This window comes from Epinephelus fuscoguttatus, linkage group LG2, assembly GCF_011397635.1.
Source record: "Epinephelus fuscoguttatus linkage group LG2, E.fuscoguttatus.final_Chr_v1".
Lineage (NCBI taxonomy): Eukaryota > Metazoa > Chordata > Actinopteri > Perciformes > Serranidae > Epinephelus > Epinephelus fuscoguttatus.
The window spans coordinates 32,667,682-32,695,380 of NC_064753.1; the positions used below are offsets into that span (position 1 = coordinate 32,667,682).

The 27,699-nt window shown below is 39.5% G+C and overlaps 1 protein-coding gene across 1 annotated transcript in view; it reads left to right on the forward strand.

The window, feature by feature from the left end:
* Positions 1–27,699, forward strand: part of LOC125903215 (glypican-6-like) — a 235,236-nt gene that overhangs the window by 21,557 nt on the left and 185,980 nt on the right. The window contains exon 2 of the mRNA XM_049599991.1: positions 27,098–27,256. Coding sequence (XP_049455948.1) covers positions 27,098–27,256 — 159 coding nt within the window. The remainder of the gene's footprint in view (positions 1–27,097; positions 27,257–27,699) is intronic.

Sequence of the window (27,699 nt, forward strand, 5' to 3'; positions counted from 1 at the left end):
TGGAAAAATTTCAGTGACTGGTAATGGAAAAAATAACCAGAAAAGAATGGTTGTTTTTCTCTAATCCAGTTAATTTAATCAAGGTTCTTCATCACATTGATTAAAAGACAATATTAGAAAACATTATTTTCCATAGAGAAGTCCTGCTCATTTGATTGCCCAAAGTGGCCTAATTCACTCAGAGATAAGTAAGATATAGTTACCATAATGATGCATCTCATATGTATCACCTTATAAACCATCACATCACCCACCCCTTCATAAAATATATGGGAAAGAAATCGCAAATGGTCTACTTTGAGGCTTTTACAGGCTCTGATATCTCCCAGCTAGTTTCTCAAAATCATCACCATCATTACATTAATTCAGTCAGTGATACCTTTTATGGTGCTTGAGAAAAGTAAAACATATCTGTAGCAATGTTTCTACGATTTTAAGAGGTGTAAATCCCAAGTATCATCACAACACAATATTAAGGGCTGTACAGGACACCGGATTCTGTCAGTCATTTTAGATTTAGCTGCTCAGTACAAATATTCGATTGCTAGTGTTTTTTCCATGATGCCAGAGACTGTATCGTATAAAGTTGCTGTGAGCCGCTCAACTTGAAGAATCTTAATTAACTGAGGGGTCTCTGACGTCATAGGCGCATGAAATCGATGAATGGACTTCCGCTGGTATGTCCTCAGTGGAGGATCTCAGTGGTAATAGGCTATCATTTGGACGTGAATTGCGCAACTTGCTTCATTCGTGCTGCTTAATTCGCATAATTTGCATCGTGCCCATTGCGCTGCCCAGCAGAAATTTACATTGACTTTACATGTATTCACTTGCGCAAATTGTTTTATTTGTGCTCAGTGTGAACACAACATTAGACTGTCAGGGGACTTTCATAATGAAGTTATATCTATCTTTAAACAACAATACAATATTTCCTTACACCACAGAGTCTGCCACGACACAACAGTGATTCAGTTCAAGTTTGGGGCGACAGCAGTAAATATCCACATTGTCTTTTTCTTGGCTATTTGCCATTATCTGCCTGGCGCTAGGCCACTAGCACTGTTTGAATGTGTAGGAAGAAGGTGTGCTTGGATGGAAATGGTGATACATGTGCGAGGGGATATTCAAAATAAAGTCATATCTGAAGGATGGGTGGCACGGTGTTTCAGTGGTTAGCATTGTTGCCTCGCAGCAAGAGGGTTCCTGATTCAAACCCCAAGGAGCCCTTCTGTGAGGAAGGTTTGCATGTGTGTCAGTTTCCACCAGATACTCTGGCTTCCTCCCACAGTCCAAAGACATGCAGGTTAATTGGTGACTCTAAGTTGGCCGTAGGTGTGAATGTGAGCATGAATGGTTGTCTGTCTCTATGTGTCAGCCCTGTGATAGTCTGGCGACCTGTCCAGGTTGTACCCTGTCTCTTGCCCAATGTCAGCTGAGATAGGCTCCAGCCCCCGGCGATTCCCGATTGGATAAGGGGTTATGGAAAAAAGAATAAATGAATGAATCTTAAAGATGACTATGGATGGAAGTTTTCACTTTGCATTGATGATATTGGATCGTTGATCACTGAATTGATGTATTGATCCTCATCGACGTATTGTTACACCCCCAAAGTCGCACCCATTTTTTTTAATGCAGGCATTTCCACTGACAAATATTAAAAACTTTGAAGCTGGGGATACAAAAGTGATATGACATGGATATGGCAGTAGACGAGCATCAAGCATGTGTGAATTTAAGTATAAAATGTTGTAGAGTAATTCCTTAATCAAAATTTAAAAGACCTATAACTTCACTTTGACTGTCATAGTGTTGAAAGACAGCACTTTAATGTGATTGTGGGTTTGACTGTTGAAGAAGCTGTATTATGTGTGCACTGGATAGCAGTCTACCTCTGACTATGTAAATCTGCGTAGCAAAGCAAGTGATGGATTCTGAACAGAATCAATGCTAAAAACTGGGAAACAGAGTTACAAATAAAGTGAGTTATGGATATCGTAGAAGACCGTGCTCAAGTAAACTCAATTGAATGAATTGAAGTGTCAAGAGTATGGACCTGCTTCTACAGGCCTCTGCCCTCATTTGAAGGCAATGAGTTTCTGTGGCAGCCGGACTGTGAGAGCAGAGAGGGGGCAATATTCCAGAGGCAGCTCTGAATGAGACTGGAGCTTGAATCTGCTGGAGGATCAATGATAATAAAAGTGATTCATTCAAGATGATGCTTCCCCGTTATTGAGCTTGGCTCTGCTGCGGTGTGAAAACCCCACTAACAGGCAGCAGTCTAAGATATCCTGGAAGCAGATAAAAACAAATCCTTATTTCAATAACAATGTGAGCTACTTGTATTGTACCTACTGTATACGCTACACTTAGCTCTTTCAGGCTCTTCATAGTAAACTGTTTTCAGGGGAGCAAACTTGAAATAAAACTCGCCAGCTCAGTACAATAGATGCTGCCACACTCTGCAGAAATTAATTTCATTTACTGCATCACTACACCTTTTTATGAATTTTCAGCCCGGGTGAATAATACATTTTTCTCTTTTGACTTCATGATCTGTTGGCTTGTTTGGCAAGAAGCACTGGCGAGAATGTCCTCACTTTATAAATGCTGGCAAGAGTGGTCAAGGGATGTACCAGATGGCATGGTCCATATGCAGTTTGCCCTTTGGCCAGGTAGACTAATGAATCCTTTTGGGAGTTAATCACACTGTCTGGCATGGGACCCTCCACGGGCATTGAACCCACTCTTTTCTCACAGCTGCCCTGAAATATTCTGGAGCTTTCACATTGCCCTGCAACATATGTTTGTTGGTATGGGAATTGAATTGAAAAATAGGCTCTTAAGCATTTTGAATCTCCCAAGTAGAAGATAATGGAGTTGTCAGATTACTGTATGTATCTTTCAGTGATGAATCCTTTTGCATCCACTCCTGACTTCAGCCATGGTGCTGTGTTTTGGACTGGAACTTACTGCAAGCTTTGTTATTTTTGTATCATGTTGTTTTAAAAGATAAAAGGAATTCTGTCTCTTTACAGTATATCCTAAGGTGTTTATCTTTGAGCTCTTGCCATTAGTGCAGTGAAACAGTGGAACTTCACACATTTAGTGCTGGGTATACTGGATAAGAGCTAGTCTGCATGACGTGTTGTCTGACCACACTGGAAATCAGCTCACACTCGATTGTTCCAGGTGAATAGCAGGCCGTCATAGAGAGGGGTTAGTTATCATTTAGATATGGGGACAGCAGCTCAGATATTGTCCTTACTGAATGGCCTTTACAGTGTTGCAGTGGGTTGTTGAAATGGAAAGTGACAGAAATAGTTGTGTAAAGAATGAGAGCGGAACAAACACTGGTTCCTTTCTCACCTTAACACAGCTGGCCAATCTCATGATCATTGGTTTGGGTATCTTACAGACATTATCAGACAAAGCCCATGCCTAATCCGACTTGGAAAGGATGTGTGGGAGGGGGGGTTCTGAAGCTACTGACAGTCAGACAAGCTTCTTCTTCTGGCATATGTCCTTAGGCCTTCACCTCTGTTGAGGCAAGGCAGTCCAGTGTTTCATTGTCCAGGTCAATTAACCCAGGATTACCATTTTGTGGCGGGTGTTTGGGGGTTATTATTAGTTCCACAGTTTGTAGTGGATCCCTGCATTCCCAGTGGGCACTGTCCATGAGACCCCATTTTTGCATTGCTGCGCCAAAGCGTCCTACGTCTGTTCTCATGTGGTTGAGGGTTGTCCATTCAAACACATCACACTCAACTTAGCGACAGACTATATGGGTTGTCGCTGCTGTGGTAGTAGGCCAATTATATGTGAAAGAAAGCTTGTGGTGATTGCGAGCAAAACCATACATAGCAGTATAGTCAGAGTAGTCTTGTCCTTCGAGATCTTGTACAAAAAGGATTGATGGCAGGAATTGTTTCACTAGAGAAGTTCCGCTTCTGTCCGACCTCTGCAGTCTGGATGTAAAAACGCAGTGTAGAGCTAATTAGGCCCAACAGGCACTGCTTACTAGCTTATGATTAAAATCATCAAACTCAGATTTCTTGCATTGTAATCTGAAGAAATTCACCATTTATTTAAAATAAAAAAATGCATGATACTGTAAAAGTAGACACAAGAAACCTAGCAAGAGATGGGCGTTCTGTATCGGCCCCTGGTCGGTCCTTTGTCTGCATGCTGCTCAGAATGCAATGAAAATATGATGATTTAATAGAGGTGTAAAACAGTGAAATTGATTTTACAGAGCAGAAGCTTGTGGCTATTTCCAAGTCTCAGTTTGTTGCTGGAGCGGCTCATAATGGCACAGCACAAAAAGACGTCTAGCCCAGGAGCTCTTGTGCTTTTTATTCATGATCCTGTGGCGGTTGTTATTTTCCTAAAGGAACTATGTATATAGGTCTTCAGTTAATGAAACATTCATTTCTTGTGTTATTTAGTTTGAAATAAATAAAGTATAAAGCTATAGCAGAGCATGAAATTATTCAATAGGACATTTCTCAACTTCTAGAGTGGGGCAGCAACTACCTGTCATTTTCATTATCAATTAATCTGCCCATTATTTTCTTGATTTCATCTACTAATTGTTTTGGCAATAGTATGACACCTGTGTAATTTCTCAGAGCCCAGGTTGACGTCTTCAATTGGTAATTTTTGTCCAACCAACAATCCAACAATCCAACAAAGCTTTTCCTTTTGTCATGTTTCACAAAGAAAAGGCATTAAGTTTTCAAATTTGAGGACCATGAAACCAGCAAATGTTGGGCTTTTTTGCTCAAAAAAATTAGCAAATGATTAATTTTCTGTTCATTTATGAGTTAACTAATCATTGGAGCTCCATTCCAGAGAAAAACTTCAGAGCTGTGACAAAGAAGATTAGTGCAGCAGTACAAGTTTCAGTGAGATGGGTTTACACCCTTTATTTTTTTATTTTTGATTATTATATTAAATCTTCACTTAACTCGATCTACCATGTTGAAGTAGAAGCCTTAGGACCTCGCGAACTTCAGCTTTGAAGCCTTACCCTCTGCATTCCCTTTGAAGTCTTATCTTGAGTCGCCAAAGTGACTGAGACCAATCAGAGTTCAGCGCACATCTGTGACTATTGAGGTCTCGCATAACACGGTACACAGGCCCACCTGCTGGCAGCCTTTTACCAGATGACCAAGCAGAACAATTTTTGAGCAAACACACGTCAGGGTTGTATGCCCATGTGAACAACTGTCCACTGCCTACTTCTAAAAGTGTATTTGCTTTGACTTGTGCCATTTTGCATCCTTGATAAAAACATATTTCTGTTTAATCTCTCCCATTTGTTCTTGTTATTTGTTGACTCTCTTTATTTTTATAATAGAAATAGGAAAATGTTCCAGAAACCTGGTCCAAGTTTGGTAAACATACAAGCATGCCATTCAGTCCTCCAAACCCCCTGCTGCTTTGCAATACGTAATAATGCATGGGATTTGTCTCTGGCAGAACATTTTTTCTCACTAAAGCAAAAGATTTTACAGAAGTCAGCTGCTTGTACTTTAAACTTCAAATTCTACACCATGGACCCACTATCTTTAAATATTTTTTTGTGTTACTGTATGAAAAAAAGAAAAATCATGCTCTGTCTTTTTATCCCTTTGTATTAGCTGAATCATAATATGAGTCATAAATGCTGATTTAATTAATGTAGTGCACCCAGCCAACAGACCATCAGTTTTAGTTTTAATGGATAGAGGCCAGAGATTTCACATGCACAACTTCAGTTACAAAAGTCCAGTATAGGCTAACTTAAATCAGTCTTCTTCTTCTTATTATTATTATATGGATAGGACAGTCCTTTACTGCCTCGTACCAACTCAACTTTTTCATAGGAATTCATTGTGATGACACACAGGCACTTACAAAGAAAGTTTGAGGCATTTTATTATCTTGACTTTTCTTTTTAAATACAGAAAAACATGGAGTGCCCGGAGTGATGAGACAGTTTTTAACTTAAACAGTCCCTGGCTGCAGCTAATTCCTGCCACCGTGCATGAAGCCCCAGGGCTCCGCTAATGAAGTGCTTCTGTTGAGGTTATAGATGGCTCTGGTTTGACACAAAGCCATTTTTATTGTCAGGTTGTTTCAGTCTAAGCAAATGAGAAAACTGCTTTTTGAGGGTTTTGGTGTGATTGCATGGTAACAGGTGAAGTAAGTAAACCTCAAACAGCAGCCGTGATTGATAAAAATTGTTTTAAATATAGAATATGTCATGCTAAAATGACTCATGTATTGCATAATTTGAAACATTTGTGAAATTTGCAATTTCTTTACATTCATGTCAAAAAGCTTAACAGTTTTATAAGAGGGGATACTTGTGTGGCTTTCTAGTATGTGGCTTTCATGGTTCTTTCTATTGAAATAGAACGTAAGTATTACAGGGTACTTGGCTGTACTTAGGATGAGGTGTTCACTGTGCTTTGTCGACCAGAGACTGGGCTAATGTTGTTCAGTGAAGCCAAATATTAGCAGTCTCTTCCTCATTGCCGTCACCTCCAGTATTTTGCCATCTAAAAACCTGACCTTTTTTGGCTTTTACCTTTCCTCCTCTGTATTATGCCTGAATGTCACAAAGTAATTTTCACTTACTGACAGTTTTGCTAGTTAGCTTAGGTTGCTAACTAACATTAGCATGTGAAAGTTGGAAGTGAGGGCAAAGATAGGGTAAAAGAAAACCCACTGATCTTAGACCTGCTGTTTGACCATAGCACATTTCTTTCAACCAGACTGTCTAATTAAGATGGATGACATAACAGCTCCACAAAAGTGAAGCCAAAACATCTTGAGTTCCCCCTGGTGGCTGGCTGCAGTAAAGGTCATAAGTTATTTGATACTATAATAAGGGGGTCTGATGTCACCATGGCAGTTATATGTGCCAAACAGTGGCAGTCAGTGATGCTGCTCGCAGTTGGTTGGGTGGTTGTATGGGTGGGAACTTGATCCTGCGGAGATCATTACTGCGGCAATCTGTGGCTCCAAATGACGTCACCAGTGCAAGATGGCATCGGCCATATCCAAGATATTTTGGCTTTATTTTTGTACATTGAGAGAAAGGGGAGATGTGTCACCATCTTTTCATACAGTCATTGACATTGCCATTGAGCTTTCCAACCATTATGTTTTTAACTGAGCTGTCCCACTGTAACTATAGTTTTAAAAGCATTTTTTAAAATCGCCATGACTAATTAAACTAAGAGCTAACATCAAGTCCTTGAGGATACAACCTCTATCCATGATTGGACAGGTAAATGCAGTCACTATGGTGAGCCTACCCAGGTTTCTATTTCTTTTTCAAAGCATGTGTTTAAATGCACTTCCTTCTCTATTGTTACCCAAATCTGCTTTGTTTTACTTTGTTTTTTCGATTCAACAAAATTTTATTTTAAATAATTCTTTGCGAATAATAAATCAGATAAAAGTGGTTCACCAAATTCCTAGTGTTTCCATTTATTCTCCCATTTCCCGTAGGGCTGGGTGATATGACCAAAATCTCATATCACAATATAGGTCATTTCATATCCCAATAATGACATATCACGATATAGCACATTTTAATCGAATGAATAAAAAGTTTTTAGCAGTTTTTAGATGTGTACATTGATGACCATTTTGCATCATTTATTCAATTAAGTACTAAATTCAATCTTCCATACTCTTCAAGTCACACCATGTTAAGGAAGAGTGCCCACACTTTTCGTCCACCCCAACCACCTATCCTTTTCTTAAAAATCTGTTGCTCCCATCAGATTCAAAGCAGCTAGTATCAAATTTTGTGAACTGTTTTACTGCTGTGGTTCTTCAGATTTTATTAGGAAGGCTTGGGCCAGTAATTTGAATTCAGAGGTATCAGTCGACTTCTGGGAAGTGGCAATGTCCGGGTTCATTGCTGTTCTATTAACTCATGGTGTGGGTTATTCCAGTACAAGGTGATGCATAGACTACATAACTCGAAATCAAAATTGAACTGCATCTTCCCATCAGTGTCTCCCAATTGCGAAGTGTAGCTCTGCCCTAGGATCATTCGCACATCCAGCACTATACAACTTATGGATGGAATCTTTGAGTGGCTCTCAAAAACCTATTCCAGAGACATTGAGCCCAACCACAACCTGGCCATCTTTGGTTGCTCTGCAGAGACTTTTGAGCTGTCGTACGACATACAGATTGTTCAGCACTTAGGAATGGTGGTTGCTAAGATACTTATCCTCCTCACCTGAAAGTCTAACACTCCACCCTTTTGTGCACATCGGCTCAAGGAAATGGTGTCTCTTATAAAAATGGAAGGACTGCGCCTGCTCAAATTTAATGCACAGAATAGATCTGAGAGAACTGGGGGACCTTTCTTGACACAGTGTCTTATTGCCTCGCAACCACAGGATCTCCCATCTGCCTTGCTACATGTGTGCATCTTGTGTTTGCAGTAATTCAGTGACACGGTGACATTTTTTTAAAGACTATTTGTGTAAAGTTGTAAACTGGCTGACAGTCTTTTTGTTCCTCCTTTTGTTCTGTGTCTCATTTTCTTTGTATTATTATTATATGTGTCCTTGTCATTATTGAAAAATTGAAACAAAAGTATTAAACCCTGTAGCATGTTATGAAGACCAATCTCTGCATTCTTTGTGAGAAATGGTTACCGTGTGCTGTTCTTTCAGAATCAAGAGAGCAAAAGTGTACACTTGTACAGGCAGAAAAAACCTCAGTGCCAGTCCTCCACTTTATTGCATTTGTGACATTTCTAAACCGTAAATCTGTTGCATCTCACCAGGACATCGGCCTCAATTGTTGAGCTTTAACATCACATGGCTGCCTTGCAAACTGTAGGCTCCACCGCCAATTTTAATGAACCTCTAATAGAAAGAACAGATAAGAAATGTGCCATCCTTTGTGCCTGCCTGTTAGACATGACTGCAGCATCTGACTGCATATGAAAGCTCAAACACGCAGAGCACATGCTTCTTTAACATCAAGGGATGTGAAGCCAAAGGGAACTGAGGCCAAATACAAGGCAACTGTGGAATAAAGCGCACCATATGATGTTAGTTCTTCTTTAATCTATGCATGATCATACCTCCAGGTCCATCCACTTCCTCCTAATGACCTATATATGCCTCACTTTCTTATTTAGCAGATCAGAATGACTAGTTAAACATGTGTGTCACACATAATAATTTTAAAGCAACATTCATATCTGGTTGGAGAACTTTATTCTCCGTGAAAGGAGCTGTGTCTTTGTGGCTGATTGCACGTGTCAAGCGGGCATTGTCTTGCTGTTTTCTCTTCTCCAGCCATTCATCAGCGTTGAGCAGGCCTATGAGAGCATTCTCTGATACTGTAGTCAGCAATTTCACCTAATTACAATGCTACGCTTCAGTCATGTTTTGCAGTCCATGAAGATTGTGATCCAGAGGAGCCAAACACATCTGCGCATCAAAGACACTGAACAAAACAGCTAATGTGTGATTGCATTTGTAAAGCCGCACAATATTTCTTATGCCTCACTTCCTTTTGATTAGGAAGCATTTGAGCTAATGCCAGAACATTTCAGGGTAAAATCCCCAAAGAAGATTAGCATTTGTCCTTAATTATCTTGCCTTCTGTAATTACATACATTTAAATATCTGATCAGCTCGTTCGGAGAGGGAAAGATGTGCCACGGTGCCTGCTGACATCTGCGCTCGAGGCAGCTGCAAGGACATAGTGGTACATTACATTAGCAAGCTGGATTGGGTTAAAGACATGAGTGAACGCCTTTTTTCCCACAGTGATTGCACAACTATTTGCTCATAAGACATAGATAAACCTTTGAGTAAATAATGTATTATGTATGTGTGTATGCTCGTCTGTCTTTGCATGTGCTGATCCATGAATTTGTGATCAGGTTGGGAGCGTAATGAATCATGAATGTGGGCGGATGTGCCAGACCTAATGTTTAAGATACAGCTGTGTTGTTTTACATCTAAATGGAGGCAGGCCTTTTCTCTTTATGGTGAACCTGATGTGACACGTGTATCCTCTATAATAAATTAGCACCTCCATAAGGGTTGTCACCCCAGGCTCATATATGGTATGTGATTCTCTGCTGCTCACTCACTCAAAACAAACTTTACACTCTCCCTTTCATCCTTTGCCTGTTTGTCAAAAAGCTGATAGACTGAGCATGTTACAAAATGGGTAGCACCCAAAAGTTGTTTTTAGCAAGTGGGTTAAAGTTTCAGCATTAGTAGAAGAATTGGTCGCAGTACTTATTTGGCAAAGCATTTCAACAGATGCAGTGGATGTGCACTGGGACTGTTACCAACATCCCACTTGTCCCTCTTCACCTGCAGCCATCGGTAATGTTAGCGACAAAAACAGTGTTCTGTGTTTTCCCCCCCGCCTCATTTCTCCACTTGCTAAAAGCTCCACTTTATCAAAATCCATTACTGAGGCTTTTGTCTATGTAAGCATATAGTACGACAGCAACAGCAAGGCTTTATTACTTAACACATTTAACACAGTTAACATGGTTTGGAGTCGACTGATTGCATTTTTGTTTTCTCAGCAAGTGAGATTCCAAATTGAATGTTCTAATATAACCATAATTTATTCATATTATAGTTGTCATATTCGGAAGAAGGAAATTTGTGTAAATCCTTGACATATCTATTTTTTATTCCTCTGTGCCGTCGTCAGCTGTAGCCGGAGGCATTATGTTTCCGAGTTGTCCATCTGCCCGTCCCTTCAGTTCTCTTGAATGCAGTATATCAAGAGCACCTTGAAGAAATATCTTTTAATTTTGCATAATACTTCACTTGGATTCAAGGATGAACAGATTAGATTTTGGTGATTAAGGTCAAGGTCACTGTGACCTTATAAAACAGGTTGTTGGCCAGAACTTAAGAATTCATACGCTTATTATGAAAAAATTACACAGAAATGTCTAATAGAATAAAACAATGACATGATGACATTTCATATAATAGTAATTATAATAATAATTATAATAATAATAATGCATTGGATTTATATAGGGCTTTACTGGAATTTACTGGCTTTACAAAGAACAACAGCAACAAAACAATTAAAAAACAAAAAAAATAAGCAAAGAAAAAATGGTATTTGACCATTTGGATTAGAGAACAAATGGTCAAAGGTCAGCTTCACACATCATAATGTTCTGCAGAATCACTTTTCTGGCCATTATTCAGCATCATAACTCAGGAACTAGTGACAGGAACTGGGGTTACCACCTTAAAACCGTGATGATTGTGTAGATCTTCTGTGTTGCCAGGTTGGAGAGGTGTATGAAGCATCCACGTTTTACAATAGGTAGCTTCTTTGCAGGAACATGCATATTTAATTCATTGTCTACTGTCATAGCTACAGACATAGATGTAAGGTAGGTATTGTAATTACTTAATCAAAGTAATTTTTTTTCCCCATTTGATTGCTTTTTGATTTCTTTTCCAAAAGAATGTTTTAAACTTGGCAATAAAGCTGAAAAAATGTCCAGAAATAGGCATTCCCCCATAGCAAAAAACTGCAAAGCAACAGAATAAATGATTTTTTTTTTTACTGACAATAATATATCCAAATGAACTTTACTGATCCCACACCAGGGAAGTTCACATGTTACAGCAGCTCAAATCGCACAAATAGAAAAGCAAGTTGAATGGCAATAGAATACTTGAATGCATTGGATGTAATAGTAGTAATAGTAGTATTAAAATTCAAAACAATGTAAGAACAATTCAAACAGTGTTGCCTTGCAAAGGCAGATAACATAGAGAGGCATACCGCAAAGAAGTAATTGTAATTGTCAACATTTTGATTAGTTACTAAATTTAGTTACATATTTTTTTCTCAGTAACTGTAATTGACTGAATTTTGTCATTTAATAAATTGTAACTAATTACATATGAGTAGTTACTTCTCGACACAGGGAAACTCGCGGAGGCATTTGAACTCAAGGCGGTAACTCTTTGACAGAGTTGTGAATTAGGCCTTGTTGGTTGTAAATGGGTATATTTCATATTTAACTTAAACAGCTTTATTGTTTGAAAGACCTTGATTCCTTTTGGTTAATCGTGAGTGCACTCACTCACAATTTTTTATTCAGTCTTTGTAAATGTATTTCCATTTGAGCTTCCAACCCAAACAGACATTCCTGGCTTTCTATTGTATTCACCCCTACATCTCCATTTTTGTTGGCACTGTTGGTATTGAGTCTTACAAGTCTAACTCAGCCTGACAGAGCCTGAGCGCAACTGTGATCTCGCAAGCGTACAGTGTATTGACAGCTTGGTTTCAAATTCCATCTCGGGTGCAAAGCAACCAACTAGAACGGGACAGATATGGTCTAGTGAGCCAAAATCCCATCTAGATTTGGGGACGATTATTCCCCAAGTTCACCAAGGTAGGACTTTTATGTTTGTATTGTTCTTTTTAAACGGAAAAAAAAAATGTGCAGGAAAGTTTTATGTGTAAAAATGTAGAATAGTTTTGTCCTGTATTATTTTGGCATTACTGCTATTTATATTCTGGAGTTTATTTTGGAATCTGTATTGTGGAAAGCAGCCAGAGGAAGAGGACAAGTGAGAGGAGAGAAGGAATAACGTGACAAAAGTCGCACCATTATAAGCATGCAGCTCACACTCCTGCCTGCTGCTCACAAAGTCCTATTTTATGTTGGTTTATGTAACAGCAGCAGCACCTTTTCCAAAGTGGTGAAAGTAGCTGGATATGTGTTTATACAAAAACAACACTGGAAGATCAACAAATGGGAGCACAGTCTGTAAGAGCTAAAGGCAACAGACTTTCCTCTCAGCTACACTTAAGGACAGTTCTGCCTTTTATTAATTATTTTATTTATTTATGTATTTTTTTGGCCAGCCTTTATTGGCCAACATTGGTGCTCCACCTACTTTGCCAATTAACCTAATGTATCGCATCAACAGAAACCTTCAATTAAAACAGACCCACTTCAGAGTTGTCAGGGCTTCCTAAATGTTTCTGAAGTTATTCATCATTATGAGGGCTGCAACTATCAACTGTTTTGAGGATTGATCTGTTAATTATTACTGCGATTAATCTGATAAACATTAAAAAGCTGAATATTATTTTTTATCATACACTGAAAATAATAAAATGTAGCTTTTCTTTCAAAAAACAAAACATATTCCTTGTCTTTTTGTATAATACTCTTTCAGACAACTTGCAGATAACAAAAAAGCAAATATACTCTACATCAAGACAAAGTACAGACAAGGTCGCTTCAATAAAAAAATACATTAAATGAATGGACATTTGGGATGCAGCCATGCACTGAGGAAATGTAGAAATGTATCCAATATATATTTGATCAGACATTGCTCAAGTTTCTGTTGTGGAGAAATAAAGCATTCACTTTAGACTTCTCCGACTAATGGATTAAAGTAGTCCAAATCCCATAACCTTATGTCCTACTCCAGTGACTCTCCAGCCCAATTTAGGCTAATCAGCATAATAGTGTCTGGCAGATTTGTGTCTGTTTTGACGGACAAACGCACAATTAAGTTAAAAACAAACGAGATGTACAGAAATACCTTCTGTCTGTTTCCTCTCTGTTTTGTGATGAATCATTGTATCCAGGCTTTAGTTTTATCAAGCGTTATCAAGCTATAAAACAGTCTTATTAGAGGCCTGGTTGCTACGCTGATCCATCACAAATGGAGAGAAAACAGACTGGAGGTATTTCTGTCCCTTACTTTTGTTTTTAAATTAACCATCAAAGTTGACTGTGTGTATGACCATCACAGTGGAACCCAATCTGTTGGAGAACAGAGTTTTAAATAACTCTAAATAGTTGAAATGAGGTTAGAGAGACGACACAACATGAATTAATCAGACTATTTAATGCCGTTAATCAGAGACAGTCTGGAGTGAATCCTTTTACGTCTTCACAACAGATGATGTATGATTAATACAGCCTGGTCTCAGTACAAAGGCATCGAATACCAGTGCTTGGGCAGTGACTTCCGCATCAGACACTGACAACACAGTGCGCCTGTTCGTTTCAGGGGGAAACACAGCCAGGCAAGAAGGGGGCGAAAAGTCTGAGTGGGATGGGTGGGACCAATAATCACCAACTTTGACCTGGGAGGCCGGTGTTTGCTTCCCATATGACTGTAAAGCAAAACCCTGTTATTTATTTCCTAACATAATCACAATCATTTGAAGGAAAAAAATAACATTAATTCATGGTTTTGTACCGATGTAGTATATTTATTTTGAAAGAGCCTGTATGCAAACTGTACATTTCCTGTGAAAACGAATGTGTATTTTGAAAAGACAAAATGCAAGTAACAGGCTGAAGGTGACACAGCTTTCCCAGAATGTCAACGACAGACTCTCTAGGGCTACCATGCACATTGGAAGTAGACATGCAAAGTCTACAACCAAGTGGCGATACGTGACAAGGTTGGAGTGACAATGTGTTGATTAATAATCCTAAAAAGTCCCATAATGTGTGATAATTTGACCATTTCGTGACGCTTACAAATATTTGATTTTAGTTTGCACTGCTTAATTTCAATTAATTGATTACGCAGCTCTTTGTGACATCTTTCCAGCCAGTCATGCTTGGTGTAGGATGAACATGACTTGCGAGCACAGCCGTATTTCTGGAGCTTGACCTTTTTTGTAGGTATTCTGTGATCAGGTCCAGTAGTTTTGAATGCACCAGTAAGCCCAGTTATTTTAAAAATTACTTTAGCTATTACCTTAAGTGTTTTGATGCAGAATATGAACAGGCTTCAGTTGTTTTGTCTTGTAATTTAATGTTGTAAATGTAGGCTATTACAAAAATTGTGAGATTTCTGGACTTATGGACCCATACCCCCGTACATCATAGCTTCATCAGCTTGCTTAACCTCTCTAACTCCGCCAGGACGCTCCCCTCCTCCTCTGTTAAGTGGTATCTCCCAGGTGCACTACATCATCAAACCATGTGATGTTTGGTATTGCCGGATTCAGGAAGCTCTTGACTTTAAAAAAATAACATCATTTTTCTTTTATTTATTATGTATTTTGCACCAGAACAGCCTAAACACACAAAGTCCAAAATCGCGATGAGTGGTGACACATCATGTCATGCCGTTTTTCGACGGGAAAAGTTACAGGATTACTCGCGATCTTATGTGGAGCTGTTAGCAGGGACTTAGCTGGTTTATAAAAGGTAAGAGTCTCACTCCTACCACTATTTTTGGCTGAGATACACCATCTAGAAAGTGGGATCATAACTTTCATGTTTCATATGGCTTTATTTGGTGATATTTTACGGTGTTTCTGTGTCATAAACAACATCAGCTATCATAATCACACCTGATTTCAGTCATTACAGTGTTAGAAGCTGGCTGAGTGTTGTTTGATCACTGACAGTACTGTTTTGAAGACGAGTGACCGACTCGTCTCTTGGAGCTCCGCCTGGATCTTTTCATGGATAAAACACTGTAGAATGGTCATACTTTGTGCAGTCTTCTTCAAATTTGAAACAAGTGTTCATTGATAGTGTGCCTACAGCCCCACAGTGTCATTTACCTGCTCAGGTGAAGCCACAGACAGTTATTCATCCTGAAAAACATTTTTTATTTTATTTTAGGCGAAATCTTCAATTTTTTACTGACTTCAGAGGCCCATTACTCTGTCTCTGTATCACCTAGAGTGTTTCTGACACTTTCACAAGAAATTCAGGGAGTTTTCTTTCTGGCAAGACCTCATGCATGCATGTAGTCAGAGCGGTTCAGAAACTACAGTCATTTTAATTTGGGTATGTCATTTTAGGCGTTTCTGCTACAAAATGGGGGTGGAGTACAAGATTAAACAACAACAGCAACAATGTGGGTAGACTTGTACGTGTGACATTTGTAAAATTACAAATTTATGCCTACTTGTACTCGTGGTTATGACTTGCGTGTGTTCCTCAAAATACGATAAATTTAATCTTTCGATATAATAATTTAACATTTATCATCTGGCAATGTGACAGAAGGAGACAGTGTTGCTCTCTGTAATTTATTACGAGCTGGACAAGGCGCAACACGTTGCAACAGTACGGGCAATGCATCACAACATAGACCCAACTAATCAATGATAAAATTTGTTGCCAAATATTTTTATAATAAAACTTAACCAATAAATTGTTGCAGCTCTGATCATTATGACAACAAACCATATTGTACTCTTGGGCCAAAGAGCCAAACTCTTGGACATGGTTTTGAAAACTGTAATCTTAGATCCTGGGAAACATGGTCTACAAGGCTGCAGCGAGGTGTTGTCTTTGACATTTGCCAACCAGCTGATGCATGCCAGTTGAAACTGACCCCAAGTCAGCCTTAATTATCCTCCACTCCACTAATGTAAACATCGCCCTCCAAAAACAAGACGTGATGGACCATGTTGCGTCACACTGATCCTTTAATGATACAGTGTTTGAGCGAACAAGAGCTCAAATGTAAGCAAAACTGATACAACACAAACAATGATGAGAGCATCGCTTGAGAAGACAAACAGAGATTTATGTAAAGAAAACATGAAATAAAATGATGAAAAAACAAGTTGATGAAATAATACCACCACGTTCCTCTTACTGAAAGTGCCGTACCCTGCACGATATTGTTTTCTCTGCAGGCATGTGCTAAACTGATCACAGCTTGGAATAAAGATTATCACACAACGTTGTATCTCCACAGAGTGGAAATAATGTGTGACAGTTGAGGAATGTGGTTGCATTGCTAAAAGATTACAGCGTCGTCGGTTAGCAGAGAAACAAAAGGAGCCTTAAAGAATCACCAAATCAGAATCGACTCCTGCGTTTCAGCTTACTTTGTTTTAGAGAGTTTGGTCTCAGTGGCCAGCAGGCTTGTGCATTACTCTGGAGACAATGGGCTTGTGTTGAACTGTTAATGGTGCACCTCATTACTGTAGCTTGGTGCCTCTCTAAGGACTGATTAAGGATTAAGCACATTTGAGAGTACCAACACGTACCTACATACTGCATCCTCCTTATTTCATTATCCATTCACAGCTCCTTCATCTATAGCTTACTGTATATGCATGCAGAATACCAGAGGGGCTGTCGGTGCCTGCACTATGTAGTGGGATCCATCAAAAAAGTCCCACAGTCTTGAGTCTATTCCGCACCAATCCACCACTGGTACAGCGACAGCCATTTCATCTTTCTTTTTCTCAAATGTTAATAGGTAGAACTGGGGGGAAAAAAGCTAGAATCTTTCATGCAACTGCTGGCCAGACTTGTCTTTCTTTTTTTTTTTTTTTTAAACCTCTGATAATGATGTCTGATGCTCTGAGACGTAGCGCAGCAGAGGAGAGATAATACAGTGAGTATGCAGAAAATGTGGCACCTCTAAAATTGCTATATTTGTACGTATCAGTAACGAGTGGAAGACTGGGTAATTATTTTTCCAAAGAATTTGCACAACTGCTGCCTTCTTGAGCAGCAAACTTTGCCGGCTCCGCAGATGTTGCTGCCCAGGAAGACAAACTGTTGGAAAAACACACATTGTGACCGGTCTGCTTTTATTGTTTACACAGCAGCCACAATCTCAATCTTTTGTTTGTTTCTTTGTTTGGTTTTTGTTTATGGGTCTCATCTTCCCACTGACAAGTATGTCGGAGCCCTCAAGTCCATCTCTGGAGCTCCTGCTGCCGAGTTACAAGCTTACAGATAAAACCTCTGAAGTGCTTTTTGTCAAAAATGACATAAATAGAAAAAGAATAGAAAGACTAGAAATAAATAATAGAAAATATTGTGAAGTATTTTTTAAAGAAGAACGATATATATTGGTTTTTATATAGTGTCAACAGGGCTCTCTGGTACTGTCTGTTGAAGAATCTCTTTTTCCTCTTGAGAGGTTTTCTACATCCAGGGGTCTCATTTATAAAACAATGCGTAGGATGGACAAAAGCCAAAAATGGCGTGCGGCCAAAATTATTCGACAGATTCTACAATCAGGCTTCCACTTCACCATCTGCATCGTCAATTTCCTGTCTCCAAAATGTTCGTAAGCAAGGGTCAAAGCTTCTCCCATCAAATCTGTATTTATAGGTCACAACTATTGCGTGGGAAGTGGCGTACGCCTCTTTCAGGCCTTGATTTGTGCGTACACAATGTTAAAAATGAGACCCCAGGTGCTGTTCCATGTTGTGGTCAATGAATGCCTCAAGATCCATTAAACCCTCCTCTGTAAAGTTGCTTTGTTTTGGGTTGATTATAGTGAATCTGAAATGTAGTTTTATTCCTTATTCATTAGTTTTAGTTGTTGCTGTGTGTCTCAGCAAGAGGTCCCAACCCTGGCAACATGCTCCTCTGACTGTGATTCATTTTGGAAGCTTACACGCTTTAATTTTCTGATAACTCCGGCAGTTATTACTTGTCAGTTGATGGTGCAATTTCTGTTGCATTTTGTTGTATACCAGATCAGCCTTGTCTCCTAGGAACCAAATATATGCACAACTAATTTACAAAAGAAAATACATTTAAGAGGAAACTAAATGGCAAGAGAATTATGTTTTCTAGTAATATAATGAGAAAATGTTGCTGATTAATGTAGCTGGCAAGTTGCAGAAATGTTGATACTGAACATATTAGCCAAATGTTCATTGACAAAGTAGTTCATTTGTTTTCCACCAAACTAGATAACCTTGTAATACACTACATTGGTGCAGCTGTGGCTCAGAAGGTAGAGGGGGTCGTCGACTAATCGGAAGTTCAGCACTTCAATCCCAGGCTCCTCCAGTACACTTGCCAAAGCATTGTTTGCATTACTTGAACAAGATACTGAACCACAACTTGCTCCCGATGGCTGTCCCATTAGTGTGTGAGTGTGTTTAAACTAGTAGCAGGTGGCACCCTGCACAGTAGCCTCAGCCACCAGTGCATGGCTGTGTGTGTGTGTGTGTGAATGGGTGAACGTGACTCGTAGTGTAAAAAGCTCTTTGAGTGGTCAGAAGACTAGAAGGCGCTCAACAAGTGCAGGTCCATTCACCATTCCATTACTATCCACTCGTACTTCCTGCTGTATTATTTTTATATTATCTTTTTATTCTCATTTAGTTAAAATCCCAGTCTTTCCCTAACCTAACCAAAGTGCTTTTGTTACCTAAACCACAGACAGGAGTCTGGACATGGTCGACCAGGTCATTATCAAAGCTTTAAAAGTCCATTTACTGGTTAATTCAGATATTTTCTTTTTGTAATAAAAGCACTAAAAGCTTGAAAGCCAGTAAAGCAGCAACAAAACCAAATGGGGAGTGAGGATGTATGCTGCTTTGTTGTATTAACAATCTGATATTATGTAAAAACATTTTCTTCATATTAATGATTGACTTCGTAAGTTTGTGCTATGAGAAAGACTCATTTTTTAAAAAAGCATTGACTCATGAATGCAAATGTATGTTCTGTGTTATACTATAAGAGTGGAGATGATAATAATTTATTTTAATGGGATGCGTGGCATGAATTAAAACTTAAAGTTTGAACTATTTTTGATGGATGTCTGGATTTGGCCCTCGTGCTGCTATTTGTCTACCACTGCATTAGCATGGGCCGAAAGTAAAAGTGTGTGTCACTCAGCATGTAACAAAAGCTCCTGTGAGCCAGTATCCTGTAGAAGCAGCTTTGGCAGTTTACTTTGTGTATGGTACCTCTGGATTTAGGCATTTTATCACATGTATCCCTGCAAATTTAGTCAAAATTGGTCAAATTGGTTGGGTTATTTGTGAGGTTGCTCAGTACAAGTCATTGCACACATCAAATTCTCTGCTTGATTTAAGTCTTTACGTGGGTTGGGTCACCAATGGACTTTTACACTCTTGTCCTAAAACTATCAAGGGGCTAGATGTATACACAATGTGTTCACACACAAAACATGCACACACCTTTTCCCCTCACAAGACTTGGTGTTTATACTGGAAGAACGTGCTGAGAATGTGCGCATCTCATGCAGACTTCAGACCAGGCGTACACAGGGTTTAAGCTGAGATAGCTGGGGGTGAGATGACGAGGTGGAGACTGAATGTGAGTAGAGGTGAGTAACATTGTTCTTAGGTTGTTTGCCAATTTCACTGTTATTATTTTCACATGCTACATTCTTGCCAAAAATGCCAATCAAAGGTGCATTTATAAAGTTATTTTTTTATCTTTATGAATGATGACTTTTATCATTCTTTCACCCTGTTAGTGGGCGTTTAATTCTTTCCTCACTTGTTAAGCACTTTCTAAACTCAGTCCTAACATGATGTGTATGAATGAATCATGGATCATTCTTCTGATGTTTAAAGGACCAGTGTGTAAAATGGGTTGAAAACAGTGACATCAGTGGCCAAATTCTAGATTGCAGGGCTCACTCGCTCACCCCTCCCGTCGGGTAAATGACGGCGGCCTCGTAGGGACAAAAAGCCTTGCGCACGAGTTTTTCAGGAGTAGGTCTATCTAGCGACGAGGTGAATGTTTATTTAGAAATCTAAACCATGTTACAATATTGTAATGAATCACTCACGAGCAGGAGACCAGAGGAGCATTCGGGAAAAAGGCCAGTTTATTTGAGCACTCCAGAAACTCCGGTAACACTCCAGGGGGTAAAAGACTCCGTCCCAAACTCTGACTCTTCTAGCATAACAGACACACTGCAAAACTTTACACACATACTCGTTTACCATACTGAGTGGGGGCCCCCCTCCCCTCTCTGCTCAATCTCCAGCCCGCACACTGACTGACAGCGTAGCTGGTAAACAGAGCTCAGCTGTTTATTTAGCCTAGCAATATCTCCAGACTATAGTAGCTGCAATGGACGACTTTGAACGCGATTTTGAAGAGTTTCTTATAGCAGACAGACCCAGAGCCATACCTGTTTGAGCCGGAGCATACAGATGAGGAACTCCATGTATTTGATGCTGAGCAGGCGAGAAGAGAGGCTGAATGCACAGAATGGGATTTGGTGCTACCATTGTTGGGGAGATATATCATCAGGAGGAAAAGCGCCGCAGAGAGTGCATCACAAGGAGTGAAGTTGCGTCTTCTTTTCCTCGCAGATGACGGTTCGGGTTCATTCTCTCCTGTTGCGTGGTAAGTGTGGTCCATTCGCAAACTTTATAACTAAAAAAACTTTTCACTACTCTCCATCGATGAACTACTAACACTCTCTGCTGTTTCCTCCTCCTCCTTCCTTCCTTCCGCTGTCTTTGTTGGTTCATTTATACACGCGAAACGCGTTCTCTGGCTGGCTGGATTGTCCGCTCGGTCTGCCGTACATACATGGCGGCACAAGATGGCGACCTCTCTAAAGCAAGGCCCTTGCATACATATATATATATATATATATATATATATATAAAAGCATAACTATAAGGCTACGAAAACCAAACGAATTTTATTTTATAGCGATCATACACTTGTATAAACATATTAATGGGTAGAAGATTCAGATTCAGATTCAGATTGACAATAAACCATGCCAAATATTACACACTGGCCCTTTAATAGTAATGATGATTGCAAATTGATTTAGAAACATGATTAGTGTTGTCAAAAATATAAATGTATTAACATGTCGATTCTGAATATTTGAAACTGTTTCGGTGCTTATTTTCTGCAGCACTATGCCAGTACCACCGGTGCTGTCTTGCTCTCTTTTATTGTTAATGTTAACTAAATATATTCTGCTGTTCTTTGCTTCAAACCAAGGAAGAAAACTAAATAACCGTAATATATTAAAGATCTCAGTATCGTAAAATTACTACATCATGAGTTAATGGTATGGAACTCCAAATAACCACAGCCTTGCGTAATGACAGCTGCTCTGGCACCATCGGAGGACCTTGCCGATGTGTCAGTGTCTGTACAATTGTTCTTCTTTGCTGTATTTCTAATTGAGAGTTCTAATAAGCAGTGTAGCAGGAACAACTATCACCATGCACATGCATGTAGGAGTGGATTTTAGGCTACAACCAACTCCACAATGATTGAGACTTAGGGTGCTTTCAGACCTAGAGTAGTCTTGCTTTGGTCTAAATCAGGGACTAATTTTGTTACAAAGCTGTATAATTGCCTAGAGTTGGTTCATGTTCTCACGGCAGCATTTACAAGTGGACCAGATCAAATGTCTGCGTGCGAAAGCTGCTCTTGATTGGTCAGAATTTCCATGCGGGAAAAATCCAGGAAGTAAACGAGCATTGAAGAAGAGTACACTTGCAAGATAAATGCGACACTTTCTAATGTCACAATGGAGGGACAACTGTGCAGGTTGATTTTAGCGCTGGTCATTGTGGACTATATTGCTGTCATTGTTCATTTTAGGCAAACCATACAGTTTGAAAACGAGGCGCGGCTCCAACTAGAAAACAATGTTTTGATGCATTAGATGTGCTGAATGTGCATATTAAGGCAGTACAGGAGGAGGTGCACATTAATAATCCTCCAGGACTGTAACATGCTCATGTTTAACACAAACAATGTGTCATGTGACTGCAGTTGGTTCGGATCGAGGACAGAACACGTTCTCACCACAAATGAACCCCACCAGAGTTGGTTTGTAACTGGACAGAGACCACCTCTTCAACAAGGTCACATTCCGCTTGTGTTGGTGCACACCCAAGTGCGATTGCCGTGTTCACACCTGCCCAAACGAACTGCACAAGTTTGGCAAACGAACTTCAGTTCAATTGAAACGTACCAAACAGGGCAGGTGTGAAAGCATCCTTAGAAAACAGATGTTTGGCTTTATTAACGTATGCATATTTCTGTCTCTGTTTAGTTTCACAACTGTGTGTGCTACGCAGAGTTTGATGCATCTGGCCCCTTTGGACGTGACTGTCTCTTCCAAAGGTTTTTTCAGCACTGCCACAAAGTTTGCTTCAGGAATCTGGCGTTATCTGGCTCGAATCATCATTTTCTCTAATCTCACATGTCTCTGCCTGATACTAAAAAGCACACCTGCCTGGTGATGCTGTCATCACATGCTCCAAGATAGAGATTGTGTTAAATGCATGATGGGTTAAGCCTGTCTGTCTGCCTGATAGCGCTGGGCATTGTGGCTGCAGAGCTGAATTTTTTATTTCATCAGACTTCAGAATCTTTTTTTTCCCTCTTCCATTTATGTAATCCATGCCCTTTTTCACACTTACACTCTTTATACACAGAGAGGAATCCACAGATATGAGAGTAACCCTTCATTTTTAATGAGAGGGTTTTTAGATGTGCGAGGTAATTTACTGAATGTTGTCTTTCCAAAAGCAAGGTTGAATACCAAAAGTATTGTTTCACATTTTCTCACTTTCTTAATAATGTCTGCTGCTCTCTGGTGAACTCTCCAGATCTGACAATTTATTTAATAGCCTCCCTCAGATCCAACACTTATGTTTCTGAATCATACAGACAGTTCCTTTACACCAAGTTTACACCATGGTTTACTGTATACACTTTATGTGGACTCATATTGTCAACGTTTGATTCTTCCATCAGTCCGACTGCTTTAATTGTCCTTGTGTGCAACTACTCAATTTATGGAGACATCTCAGAGATATTCAAAGGACTGAAACTATTAACTCACCTTGAATAATCCTTTATCCAATCGGTCATGCACCAGAAACATTTCACACTGTTTCTTTGACGCATTTTGAATTGAAGCATCGACACCACATTATATATGAAGAGTGAAGAGTTTACAGTTTTGTACTACCTAACTTTATAAAGTTAACAAACTAAGTATTTTCTGTTTCTTTTTAAAGGAGCTATTTATCTGAATAAAAGGTATTTCATCACTCACCCTTAGCAGTACCTGTTCATGCAGATGATATTGGTTTTTATATGGTAAGGTTTTGAAATCTCCACCTCTGATCATTCTGCTGCTACACCAGTACATTGGACAGCATTTTGGTTACAGCATGCAAAGAACTGAACAAATTCTATTTAAAAACCAATTAGCAGCAGTTGCCTTTTGATAAACTGAGTCCTCCAGGTTGCATTAACGTCATGCATATCAAGATAATGGATCCAGCAACACAATATTTTGTTTACAGCCGGAATGCTCAAAGCAGAGGATCCGCTGTCTGCTAGCTAGCTGTCACTGCACCCTGGACAACATTAGGAAGTACAGATTCAACAAGAATTAGTTATTCAAGTAGTGCCTACAAGTCTCCATGTGTTTTTTTTTTCCAAAAAGTTTTTCAAACTCTGCACAATGGGAATCAAGACAGTGTAAGCCCACATGCAGAGTGAGAAACACAAAATCGCATAAACAGCAGCAACAACAGAAAACGCTAACCAACAGCAGTTATGTCCCAGTTCAGCTCTTCCCTCATCTCCACTGTGTCTCTTCCCCTGTCTCTGATACCAGCACCAGGGTCAGCAGCAACAGATTTCTCAACATTTGGCTGTACGCCTACACGGAAAGCAGAGGTAGCGAGGTGTCTGAACACGGTGACAAAACAACAACCATATGAGTCAAATGAGGGAGCAGGAGACCTGGTCGGCACATTATGCCAGGACTAATTGATAGCTCATGTTTCTTTTATTCAAATTAGGTTATTTTGAAATTGGCCTTAAATTTTTATTGCAGGTGGCTTTATGAAAGTCTTTGAACGGACTAAATTTAACTTGCCTAATGCTGATGGATCCCTGGTGGTGATAATCCATAGAGCTAGCACTGTGGACTTTTCCAATGGGGAGTACTTTGATATGAAAGTAAGTAACATATCCTGAGTAATAATGTTTTCAGAATGAGATGCTGTTACTTTTGAGGTTGTTTAATTGTTTTGAGGTGACTGCCAAAGTCTCAATGGTGGAAATGTCACAAGCTCAGCAAGTAGCATTATCAACAAATAACACATAAATATTTTCTTAAATTCCAAAGGCCCAGACACACCAAACTGACTTCAGAGGACTAGTATTGACTGCATTGCCTGACATCGCTGTGTCTTGGCCAAAAAAGGTGCACATTAACGCACCGCAGAGACTACAGCTGATGGTCAACGAGTACTTACATTATGTTCCTGTGTGAGAGGAAATAACTTTTCATACCAGCAGATGGCAGCAGTCTTAAATCCTTATTCAAAAGGGAAAACTGAGAACCATCTTGATGGTAATTAGCCAGTTAGCCAGTTAGCACATTAACAAAAAATCCAATGTTGAAAGAACAAAGCATATTTACAGTGTGTCAGTGAACAATAGCACAAACTATCACTTAATGTTTCTGCTAAAAAGCGCAATGGCTAAAGAAAAATAATCTTACCTTACGTAACAAGTTTGTTTTCGTCTCACTCCCTCTTTAGCTCTTTGTTTGCTCACTTCCGTTTCTCTTCTCGTTCTATTCTCGAGTAATTCTAGAGTAATTATTTACACCAACAGGCTCTGCTGTGCTGTAATCAGCCAAAAAAACCCAAAAAAAACCAAACAAAATAAAAAGCTAACAGGAGCGATGAGGGGCGACGGGTTGGGACACATTGCACCAATGAGGGTGGCAGACGCTCACCAATGGGCCAACTTTGACCGACGACCGAACGTTGGCTTGGTGTGTCAAGGCCTTAAGGGAACTAAAATTTTATATTGAGATTGTTTAGATACAAGGGAGCACAGAAGTTCATCTTCTAACATTTGAATATTCCTGTTTAAAGCTGCACTAATCAATATTTTTTTATCAACATAATCAAATAAGTGTGGTAAGTGTGGTGTGAAAGGGGTCCCTCATAGAGAAGTATCATCCGTCTCCGTGGTTCCCCTCAGCTCTTCAGCACTTTGCTTTATAGTGTCTCTGAGTTCATTGATTTGTTTTGCTGGTCAACATCTTACTGTGGGTCACAACTCATCCGATTTTAACCACAGTAAAAAAAAAAAAAGCTCCATAAACCCACTGAACACTTCCTGCTGAGCACAAAACATCCAGACCAGGTGGTGAACACACTTAAGCATTTAGCAGCTAAAGAGCCACATATTTCCTTCAGCAGTTGGTGGAGACCAAAACAGAGCTAAAAGGAGAGTGAGTTTAAAAAAATTGTTATTATTATAATTATCATTTTTACATTTGAAGTGTCTCCTGAGGTTTTTGAATGTCTGACGAGATATTTTTTGACACCATCACAGTAAAAAAAAAAAAGAATCAACAAAATCCTTGAATTTCAATAAAGTGATTCATGGGATAATAATTAGTCCTTTTTTTAAGTAAAGCAACTTTCTTTTATGAATAAATGTAATTTATGGTGGTGTTAGATTGTGAGTGCTCCCTTTGTGTGCAGCTAGTTGGCAAACAGTTTTTTGACCACAGTGAAAATGTTGTTTTTGAGAGGCCAAATGTCAGCAGATATTGGTCGAAGTTTGGCTATTTTGGAAGTGATTCCATCTACCTCTCTTCAAAACGCTTTTGGACCTTACAGTGCTTTGGAGTTACTGGAAATGTTTGAAGTACATGACTTGGAAGCAATCCAACACAGCAGCAATACAGGTGGCCAGAAGCATGCCTCTAAATGGATGCATGTGTTGCTTGGTGTCTGGTAGATGTATAAATAAGCTAACACGTTTGTTTATAAGGTGATGAAGGTCAATGTGTTTACAGTTGTGCTGGCCCCAAGTGACCAAAAAAAATCAATAAATGCTGTTTTAAGATCAGCTCTAACTGATATCTTTTACTTGGATTAGCCTTCACACTTTCTAGAAACTGATATGTGGTTTCTGAATTCACTGCCTTGCATGTGATGAATTTCATACTGTTCTCCACAAGCTCAGTTGCTGTTATTGTGGTGCTTTGGACTGTGATATAAAAGAAATCCTGCACGAGGTGTATGCACTGCTGTATCAACGTTTCTCTCTGTTTCACACGATAGCAGGGTACCGACAAATATTATCCTTCCCCATTTGTTACGGTCTGTCCTTCTTTGATAGCTTTGGTGATGAGAGTCCCAAAATCACAGGAGAGTTTTGATCAAAGACTCGGCTCAGCCTTTTGAAAAACCGAATCCTGTGGCAGTGATGTGTGTAAAAAAAGAAAAGAAAAAAAAAAACAGTGCTCTATGTCTCTGTCTCCCTCAGGTGAGCACCTGCGTGTCTGTCCTCAGGGATACACCTGCTGCACATCCGAGATGGAGGACAAACTCAACCAGCAGAGCAAACTGGAGTTCGAGAACTTGGTCGAGGAGAGCAGCCACAATATGAGGACGACATTTGTCTCGAGGCATAAAAAGTTTGATGGTAAGCCTGATTTATCTGTTTGACATGCAGAGAATGACATACATATTAATTTGCATCCCAGACGCTTCCACTTTCAATAAACATATTCCAGACAAGCACTGTCAAACTTGTAAATACAGATTACTGATGCCACGATTAATCATCACGGGCTGTTTAATAAGATGCTGTATGAGCATGTCTCCTCTTCAAACATTTTGGCCCTCTTTCTCACCAGTAAAGTACTTTTTGGAGGAGTTTTCTTTCTTTTGGCTCATACCAGCTACCTTATGAGACCTAACCACAAGTGTGTCTAACTAGCTATCATTTCTGTTGTTCCACTCTCACAAACATATGCTTCTCCTGACTGACTGATGGAGCAGTGTGTTGGCGTTGTGTTCTACTTGTCCCAAAAAAGCCTCTGTGAATTTACTCGCACGTACTGACAGAACAAGACAGCACTTATG